Below are 10,504 nucleotides of genomic sequence, written 5' to 3' on the forward strand. Positions count from 1 at the left end.
TCTCTCCACATGGAAGCAATGTAATGCAATAAACAAGTTAGCGTACTGTCAATTCCATCTCTGGTGTACTGTGCACAAACCGGGGGTTTATTTACTGTGAAGCAAGGCACCTTCATGACAAGGTACTTCACTATGCTCAGTTTTTGAAAAATTGAGCCGTTTTTGGGAAAACGAACCAACGGTTCAGATGAAAGGATAAAAGATCTAACGGCTTTATTCAAAGAGAGTTGTGCCCGTTAGGTACAGGTCAGCTCCAAACACACACTCTCTCTCTCTCTCTCTCCCCCTCTCTCTCAACTCACACGGGAAAAAAATACAGACGAACGAGGGAACGTTCTGTTCACTATCACTGGTTTCTGCAGTTCGCCAAGAAGACAACATCGAGATTGTTGGACCTCGCCATCGCTGTCTTAGCTTCTTCGAACCGCGGCCGGGAATTCTACGGGAAAATTGAAGGGCTTTCATCCTGCCAAACCTTCCCATCTCTGCACATTCCTCTTGTTTGCAGATTTTTGCAGAACCCTAGTCGTCCCCGCAGATGTCTACCAAACCCTAGTTTCGTCCCCTCATCTCAGCATATCTCTTCTGAGCACTCAGCAGAAACTTGCCCTGAAGAAGAGGTGGATCCAGAGAAACTCCTGGTACATTTCTTCTTTTCTATGCACTGTTAGGTTTTTTCTCACGAAGAGGCCACTTCTTTGAGTGTATTTTTCGTTTCACAAACGTGAAGAAAAAATTCTGCACTTTGTGTAGTTGACATCCAAGAATTGTGCAATTGATGGACCCATGCTTTGACAAGATATATTTGTGATGGTTCTGGGCTCAGGCAGGTTTATCAAAGAAACCATCTAATAAAGAATTATCACAGCAGCTCTGAAAATTCAAGGTTTCTGTCCTTTTCCATAAACCCTAGCTGCTGTCACAGAAAGACTGCTCTTTGACCTGTCGAGAACGCTCATGCGGAAACGATACAGAATCTACGGTGTTTTTGTTCCCTTAGACATCCTAGAAGATCATCCCTCAACTCCAGCAACACACTAGAGGATTTCTTTCAGGAAACCAGGCACACCAAAGAAACCCCTGCAGACCAACAAGACCACTCCTTTACCACAGCAGAGATCAGTCTTCTTGCACAGAAAAACTGGCACTAGACACAGGTTTGTCTCCTCCATCAGAAGCCCTAACAGAGATGGAAAGCTCCTCGTTTCATAGCCAGGGCACAAATGGCAGTTTTGGCACTGATGAACTGTGCAATTTCGAGGCTCACCGTATGTATGCACCTATAGACATGCAACAAGAGGCCACTAATGTGGTTGGAACTACTGAATCTCAGATCAAGAACTGTCCTCTTGAGGATGGATATGGATCCATTAACATGCATCAAGAGCCAGCTATGTCGGCTGGAAATACAGAAAATCCGAACAAGAGTTGTCTTCTTGTGGTTGCAGATGGTGATACTAAGATGGGAGACCTTGAGAATGAAGGTGTCAAAGCTGGGACACCATCTAAAAATCCTTTGACCCCTTCGAATGGCAGCCTTCATGGATCACCTTTATCTCCTTTGAATCGCACCCAGCTTCAGTCTTCTCCTCAAATCTCTGTATCAGAAGACACAAACACTACAACAGGTTACAGTGGGAGTACATCAAGTGAAGATGACGCAGAAGACTGTGACAGTGATATGTCCTCACAGGGTGTGACTCTGGTGGATGGAAGCCAGTTTGAGGAGTCTTTGCCAGGTAAATATACAGTTCTGATACCATCACACACACCTTGATTTGGATGAACAGTATGCATACAAATGCTGCTGCTGCATCAAGCTAAACCTGCTTTAAACATGTCATAAGGGGTTTTTTATAGATATAGAGGACCAATGCCCTTAAAGGGGACCCTTTCAGAAGTACTGAAAGCTAATTCTCTCAAATCCATGTTGCAGAAAATATAGTTCTGTGCATTAATGCTGGCGGGTCTTCCATTCCAAGTACATCTTTTGGAATAGACTTCTTAGAAGATTGCCACTTCGAAGGAGGAGATGTTCTTCGCACAGGGGAAAGCATCACAAACACCAAGGACCCCTCAATATACCAAACTGCAAGATATGGGAACTTCCTCTACATCATTCAAGGCATGCCTCCAGGAGATTACCTGGTCGATCTGCACTTTGCTGAGATAATATTCACAAATGGCCCTCCTGGACTGCGCATTTTTGATGTTCTAGTACAAGATAAAAAGGCAAGTTTTTTGATTAGAAACTTTGCAACCCTGTATAAGTTCCGTTAGGGTGAGTTTTGGACCAGTCTTGAATGTGGGGGTTGTTTGCCAGCCTGTTCATATCTTCAATCCATCTTGTATTGGGCAGGTTGTAGCCAAGCTTGACGTGTACTCAAAAGTGGGATCAAACACACCACTGATTTTGATGAATGCAATGGCACTTGTCAAAGATAAGGGCCTTTCAATTTCCTTCCGTGGCATTGTGGGGAGCCCAACAATCAATGGGATATGTGTAAGAAAAGTTTCATCTCAAGGTATGCCAACCATATGCATCTACATAAGCGTTTGGGTGCCATATAACACCTGTGTAACTAAGCAGGTGATCGATATGACCGGACGGCATTGCCAATTGAATTTGGGCATGTACATAAGGTGCCATATAACACCTGTGTAACTAAGTAGGTGCATGGTAATGACAGGGTCAGTAAAGCATGGCCAATTGAATTTGGGCATGCATGTGGATCGAAACCTTTCAGAAAACTGTGAAGAAAAATTTGAGTACTCTATGCACAAAACTGCCGTTCCTGATGTAAAAGAGCCACTACGGCTGCAAGTGCAAAGCGATCAGACTAGAAGACAAAAGGTTATATATATTCTCTCTGAAATCTTTTCTTTCTTGATGAATTTTTTTCATGTCTAGATGTGCTTTTATGTTGTTGACATGTGTTGTTTCTTTGGCAGATGAAGAGCAAGGCAAGAAAATGTGTGCGCCAGTATGAATTGAAGATACAGGAGCTAAAAAATGAAGTGCATCAAGCATGGATATCTGTGCAAGATGCCAACCACCAAAATGATAAGCTTCAAAAAGAGCTTGACTGTAGATCTTTTCATGTAGACTCTCTCGGTATGACTTCTTCACTATGTTGTCTTGTGTTTTTTCTTTTCGATGCCTCTCTTTAGTTTGCACGTTTAGCTAAAAATTTGTTAACCTCATCATTTTGAATGCATAAATATCTTTCTTAGGGTTTGTGGTCACTAGTTATGTGAATGGCTCTACCACTGTTGGTGGGATAGACAAGACCTCATCATTTTGAATGGCTCATCATTTTCAAAATGATGAGGTTAATAACAAATTTATCAACCTCATCATTTTGAATGCAAAAATGTCTTTCTTAGGGTTTGTGGTCTCTAGTTGTGTGAATGGCTCTACTACTGTGGTGGGATAGACAAGACCTAAGACACCTTACTGGATTTGTTTGTTCCTTTCTTTTCTATCTATCACCTAGACGAAATAGGACCAAACTTACAAGAATGGTGTCAACACCATGGTTCTACCTACACTCGTACTTCTATGCACTTCTTCACCTACAAACTCTAATTGAGGACTGATTAATCTACTTGAAGACTTTTAGCTAGTGCTCCTTGCCCCCTTGGTGATTCCTGATCTAAGCTTTGTGGGCTTAGGTTGGAGAGAGAGAAAAGAAAGAAAGATATATTAATGTCTCCTAAAGGCCGAAATGGCCCATGAGACCAAAACAAGGTTAACAAGAGAGAGAGAGAGAGAGAGAGAGGAATTTGGGAGGAAGAAAGAAAGTTATATTAAAATCTACAGAAGGCCAAAGTGACCTAGAAATCAAAAGGATTACATCATGTCCCTGGAATACATCAACATGGGTACTGAAATGAAAGAAAATGACAGCGAAAATGCTAAAGCTGAGATGCTAGGGCTGATCCATGTACAAAGAGCATAAGGCTCGCATATCATCCTAAGATATCCTGCATGGGGCACTGCAACATGGCACTCAGAGTGGTAAAGCTGAGCCGGCATGAGGAAGTCCTATGCCCTGATCCTCCTATGGTGGCGCGGGTTGAGGTTGTCAACTTCTGCTTTGCTCAGTGGCTCTATCCAGTGTCACTCCTCTAGGTCGGGTGTCACTCCTCTAGGTCGGGCTCCTACATCAGCCTGGGGTCCAGGTAGGGTGGGTGGGTCTGCCCTTGAGGTTGGGTCTGGAAAATATCAGTGAGAGCTCTCTGCGTTGGTCCTCGGGTAGAGAAAGGGGGAGAGGAGGCGGGAGATGGAGAGACAACTTTATAATATTTTTAAGGTTTTATGCCATATTATATGATATAGATAGAAGTGTTGTTCCATTGACAGCCCAGGCTGTGAAGGGACAACTGTGAGAGAGAGGAATTAACGTCGGTAGAATGCAACACGAAGGCATATACGACAAACTGTGTGTGAGAGAGAGAGAGAGAGAGAGAGAGAGAGAGAGAGAGAGAGTGGAAGTGGGAGAGGGAGAGACAACTTTATGATATCTTTTAGGTTTTGTGCCATATAATATGATAAATTCCATATTGAAGTGTTTGTTGCATTGACAGCCCAGGCTGTGGAGGGACAACTGAATGATTTGAAGGAAGTAAAAGATAAGGCTGAAAGCGAGAAGCAAAAGTGGCTTGCTGCTTTGCTTGAAATCGCTACCAAATTCCAGGTGATTCTCTAGATAGCTTGATGATCGATAGATTTTTTTTTTAAAAAAAAAAGACTACTGTTTCTTAAAGTTTTGTACATGTCCTCTTAGAGTCGTCACAGACAGACGCGTTGCCCATAGGATGGGCCCGGGAGAGTGGGCAGGTGGATCTCCCCTTCTCATGGGTGGGGTTATGTCTATCAAGACCCTAAGTGCAAGTAGTAATCTAGTTTTACAAGTTTTACAGAGCATTACATGTGTCACACATGTGATAATGTATGATTAAAGTGGGATTTATGTACTTCATTCTTGCTAGTGCAGTTGCTTAAGAAGGATTATAGCATACTTGCAAAGGAGGCCCACGAATGGGTGAGCTCATTTCCAGCAATCCAAAGTATGACCGGAAAGGTTCAAGATTTAGGTATGCATCTCTTTCAGCTCATCACCAGTCCTCTACTCCTAAGTCTCTTATAATTTTATACCTGCATTTGTTGTCACATTCAAGCAAGCAAGGCACTTCTGTTGTTTTTTTCAAAGAAATGCGCTTGTGTTTTGGATTTTGCAGTCAATGAGCTTGAAGAGCTAAAGAAGAAATTTGTCAAACAGGGACAGGGTCTACGATTATACTATAACCAGGTGCTGGAGCTCAAAGGTAACTGAAGCCTTTTTTTACATATAGCCTGCACCTTCCCTTGGATAGAGCCCATCCACCGAGGTTTCAAGGGCTGTTGTCTAATGGACATGAGGCTGTTTGCAAAACCCTCTCACTCATGGATGTGATAGGATCAACATTGCCAAAGGGTGTGCTATGCCTGAGCTTTTAAAAAAAAAAGGCTTGTTGCTTGTGTATACAATTCTCTCCTTCTGCATGCAGGAAACATACGAGTGTTCTGCCGATGCCGGCCCTTGAATACAACAGAAATGAATGCTGGAGCTTCTTCGGTTGTTGAGTTTGATGCAGCTCGGGACAATGAGATTACTGTCCGTTCCAATGGAGCCAAAAAAGTGTTCAAATTCGATCGTGTCTTCACACCCTCTAACAATCAGTGTAAGCATCCAAGACAGAGGGCTTGTGCAAGGTCGTGGTGTATTTTGTGACGATTTATCACAGGCGCAGTTGGTGGTGGGAATGCTTAGCTCCAACCATGGGGGAACAGATGTGCAAACTTGAGTATTTGTGCGATCCAAAGTGGTGGACTCAATGAGGCAATCAACCATGCTCCTCTCACTGTCATGTGGATTGCATGTGAAATTGGAGTTATGTGCGTTCCCAAAGTCTCATGGCCATGCATACTAGAGACCTATAGATACCTTCCATACTGTGTGACTGTGGCACCCATGTGATCTGAGTGGAGATAATGCAGGATGACCCCCATCACACAGTATGGAAGGTTATCTATTGGACACAGGTTATGGGCATGTCCCACAGTCGCATAGTATACTGGACATGGGTTACAGGCAAGGGACTGGGGGTATGCGCATTGTGATGTTTCACATGCTATCCACATACGGATGGTAGGACTGAGGTTGATAAGCTCATTAGGTCTCCTACTATGATCTGCAATACTTTTTTACCGGGTCTCCCATGCCAAGGCCCAATCATTCTCGGCTTATTCAACCCCTCCAACAAACACTTTCCTAATCTCTTTGTGCATCTCTGCATTTTGAAAACATTGATACATCCCTAGAACCCTTGTCCCAAATAATAAACTCCTACTACAGCATGGAGGATTAACATTGTGGTTGAATGTTTTCCTGTATCAGTGGACGTGTTTATGGATACTGTGCCGGTTGTGGTTTCGGTATTGGATGGCTACAATGTGTGCATCTTTGCCTATGGCCAAACTGGAACTGGTAAGACCTTCACCATGGAAGGCACTGAGAACAACAGAGGAGTAAATTACCGCACACTAGAAGAGCTCTTTCGCTTGGCATCTGAAAGGAAGGGACAGTATGAATACAACATCTCTGTGAGTGTGGCCGAGGTGTATAACGAGCAGATACGAGATTTACTGGCATCACCGCTGGCACCAGGACAATGTGCCAAGAAGTAAGGTTTAAATTTCTTTGTTTTTCTCATGTCCATGATCCCTGAGTGATGTCAACATACTACAAGAGTGAGATCTGAGAGCTATCTTTTTGTGATGCAAGGCTCGAAATCAAGCAGGCGGCAGAGGGAGTGCATCATGTGCCTGGCCTAACAGAAGCGAGAGTGCAATGCATGGAGGAAGTGTGGGATGTACTTCAGACAGGCAGCAGTGCAAGAGCCGTGGGGTCTACTAACTCTAACGAACACAGCAGCAGATCCCACTGGTATATGTTACTCCCCTCCATGTCATTGTCTTTATTTGAGGCATTCCTTAGGCTGGATACACACAAGTCTCCGCTCATGCGATGGCGCAGGCAAAGAGTTGAATGGGCAAGATTTCCTGTCCATCCCCGACGGCTCCCACTGATGGGCAGGGTTGGTTGTGTATCCAGTCTTCCTTTAGTTCTGAATCTTGATCATCACTGTGTTCTATTCGCAGCATGCTTTGTGTCATGGTGAAAGGAGAAAGTATGCTTACTGGGGAGTGCACTAGAAGCAAGCTTTGGCTTGTTGATTTAGCCGGGAGCGAGAGAGTTGCTAAGACAGATGTCCAAGGTGAGCGACTCAAGGAAGCCCAGAGCATAAACAAGTCTTTATCAGCACTAGGCGATGTCATATATGCGTTGGCGACCAAGAGCAGTCATGTACCTTACAGGTACAGTCAAAGGCTGTGATAGTGGGAGAAGATTTTATATGCAAGTATGTCATGACATTTGATTGCAGGTCCTCATTCATATATGCTATATGCTAATATAACTTGAGATACTGCAGAAACTCAAAGCTTACTCACCTCTTGCAAGACTCCTTGGGTATGAACACAGCTTTGCAAGAATAGCTAAATGGTTGTGATTGAAACTTGTGGTTAGATTTGAGGTGGTGCTTGTGGGATTGCAGGGGGTGAATCAAAGACTTTGATGTTTGTTCAGATTAGTCCAAGTGAGCTAGATGCAGGGGAGACTCTTTGTTCGCTGAATTTTGCCAGTAGAGTGCGAGGAGTTGAGCTTGGTCCTGCTCGAAAACAGCTTGACTCGACAGAGATAGTGAAGTACAAGCAAATGGTAACAAACACACCCCCGCCCCCCCCCCCCCCCCCCCAAACAAAACACACACACACACACACACGTGCGTGCACATGTTCCCGTACTCATCTCTAAACTGACCCTTCAGGACCTTTCACTTACTGACCTTGCCCCTTACTTTCTGTTTGCCCAGGTTGAGAAATCTAAACAAGATGGAAGACTGAAAGATGAAAGCCTTAGAAAGCAAGAGGATAGCCATAAAAAGCTAGAGGACACTGTGAAAATTAAGGAGCAGACTTGCCGGGCTCTTTCTGACAAGGTCTCTTACCAAAACTTGACCACTTTCTGTAGTGACATTATTTTTAGTGGAGTTTTTATTATTACATCATCACCTCCATCTTCTGTAGCAAGTTCTGTGATGACTTTTCTATTTTGTGTAGCTTTTGGAAGGTGACCTTAGGTAGAAAATGTTGATGCAGGTAAGGGACCTCGAGGGGATGATAGCGATGGAAAGAAACGCAAGATCCACAGCTGAATGCAAGCTCAAAGAGCAGCAACTTTTGATAGAAAAGCTTAGGGAAGAGCTTCAGACCAAAGATTCTTGTAACTCTTTGACAGAGCTTGCTGGGCAGAGGAAGGCTCTTGAGCCTGTGCCAGAGGGTTTGGTCCTCAGGAAGCCATTAGGCGAGAACAATGCTAAGGAAAACAAGGTAGAAACCATGGATGGTTTACAGAGGAGCTCAATGGAGAAGTGCCCATCAAAAGGTGATGAGGTGGATGACGAGGATGCTGCAGCAACAGTGATAACTACTAATAAGACACCAGGTAAGATGAAAGTGGTGCCGTCAAGGTACAATGTGTTATCCCCTGCCACACTCAAAGGGATTGCAATGAAGCCTGGAAGAGCTTCTTTATGTGGGGTGCCTCGCAGGAGGTCCTCCATGGCTACGGCTAATGCTCTACCTCCAATTACAGCAGCCCAGCCTTACACGACGGATGCCATGGACAGCGTCAGGTCATCCTCTGAAAGCTTGCAAGACTCTTTCCCAGATGAGAATCTGATGCCCCACCTGCAGCGTAGTGTTGCTCCTGCAGTAGGTTCTTCTCCTAAAACTGCTGGCTGGAAGAAGGGTACCTCCATAGCCCCATCCACTGTCCTAAGACGAAGTATCCCTCGCAAAATACACTTCAAGTCTCCCCATCTCCAGCCCAGCTACTTCAAGTCTCCCCACCTGCCGCCATTCCCTGCTGCTGCTGCTGATCAAGATGGTACCCGGTTGCCCGTTGCTGAAAGAGTGATGACTGCACAGAAGAAGAGAGATCAGAATGCTGAAGGCGAAAGACAAGGTGTGAACAAGATGAGAAGGGTGAGCATTGCCACAACCTGGGGGAGGCCCGCAGCACCTCTTTCTTCTCAGCAGGCCCAACAACAGCTCCAGCAGCCATGGAATGTGGTGACAGCTACAACGGCGATGATGCTGCCTGCAGCAACTACATTTACAGGTGTTGCGCAGAGGGTGGTTGTGAACAACCCCACACCTGCAGCAGGCAAAGCAACCATGTATAACAGAGAGAGGGCATGGAATAGGTAATGTATCTGTATTACTGATGAAAAAGACAATGTATGAGGACTACCCAATGACATTTTCCATTACATGAACTTATCACCTTGCATGATCGGAATGCTGTGTTGGGCTTGATAGCCAGCTAGGGTTTATGAAGATGATAGAGTTCTCCACGCATTAATGTCGAGAACTTCTTGATGTAAGTGGCAATGGAAGATTATTAATCTAAGGTCTGAACCTTGGGGTAGTAAAAGGGGATAATATTCAGCTGCATGCTTCGAGTGATTGTGATTCAGACTGGATTGGATTTTCTCAACCCTCCCTCAAAGGCCACGTTTGGGATCGTAACTAAACCATCAAACGTGTTCACCCCTCCCTCAAAAAATCATACAAAAGAAGATTCATCCTAGGACAACTGGTACCCAAGTAAAATGCAAGCCTCCACCATTAAGCAGGCAATACACTAAATCTCATCTATCATCCTCTAATACAAAAGAAGATTCATCCCAGGACAACTCGTACCCAAGTAAAATGCAAGCCTCCACCAAAGCTTCAGTTGAGCAACCCCTAGGAGCCTATTTTGCCAGAACATCACCCTTCATCTCCTGTCTCCCCTTTTTGAAACCAAGTTTTGACTGTAGGTCTAGTTCCCATAGGTTTCTCAACAAAGGCCACAAAGATGTAACTTGCTTGCTTGACCTTCTTGTACCATCTCTTTGTTCTAGGTCCATATTTGATAGGCTTAGTATTCACCCTTTGCTTAGCATTACACCAGATCATTAGGCACAGCTCAGTATGTTTGCAAGTGACCCCAAAAGGAGAAGGATCAAATGATAGCAGATTACAGGGATTGAATCAGTGAAACAACTTAACCCCACTCAATTTATTAACCAAACATATAGACTAGCACATACATATACATTTATGTATCAATCCACTAATATCAATTCTTGTATCACAAGCTTTTTGAAACACAATGCAGTTTTTGGAGTTCCATATTTCCCATAAACAACAACATTCGATGATATTAAAGATCACATCAACATGTCCACCATTAGCTGTCCATCTGCCAATCAACCAGTCCCCCCACTGACATTGCACCCCTAAAGAGCTTTGAACCCATTTCCCGATCTTAACCCATTCAATGGCTTG

At 44.2% G+C, this 10,504-nt stretch overlaps 1 protein-coding gene across 1 annotated transcript; it reads left to right on the top strand.

The window, feature by feature from the left end:
- The first annotated feature begins 257 nt into the window (after positions 1 to 257).
- Positions 258 to 9,465, top strand: LOC147620821 (kinesin-like protein KIN-14R). Its single transcript, XM_086825097.1, has 16 exons — positions 258 to 1,739; positions 1,937 to 2,232; positions 2,360 to 2,525; positions 2,691 to 2,854; positions 2,953 to 3,115; positions 4,591 to 4,700; positions 5,001 to 5,100; positions 5,245 to 5,331; positions 5,554 to 5,727; positions 6,444 to 6,729; positions 6,831 to 6,992; positions 7,208 to 7,423; positions 7,540 to 7,577; positions 7,663 to 7,826; positions 7,981 to 8,106; positions 8,267 to 9,465. Exons 1-16 carry the CDS (start codon positions 1,190 to 1,192, stop codon positions 9,377 to 9,379), a joined length of 3,915 nt encoding a protein of 1,304 aa, XP_086681223.1. The 5' UTR covers positions 258 to 1,189; the 3' UTR covers positions 9,380 to 9,465.
- Positions 9,466 to 10,504: the final 1,039 nt, after the last annotated feature.

This window comes from Cibotium barometz, chromosome 31, assembly GCF_041138505.1.
Source record: "Cibotium barometz isolate CiBa-2024 chromosome 31, ASM4113850v1, whole genome shotgun sequence".
In the NCBI taxonomy this organism is placed as follows: Eukaryota; Viridiplantae; Streptophyta; class Polypodiopsida; order Cyatheales; family Cibotiaceae; genus Cibotium; species Cibotium barometz.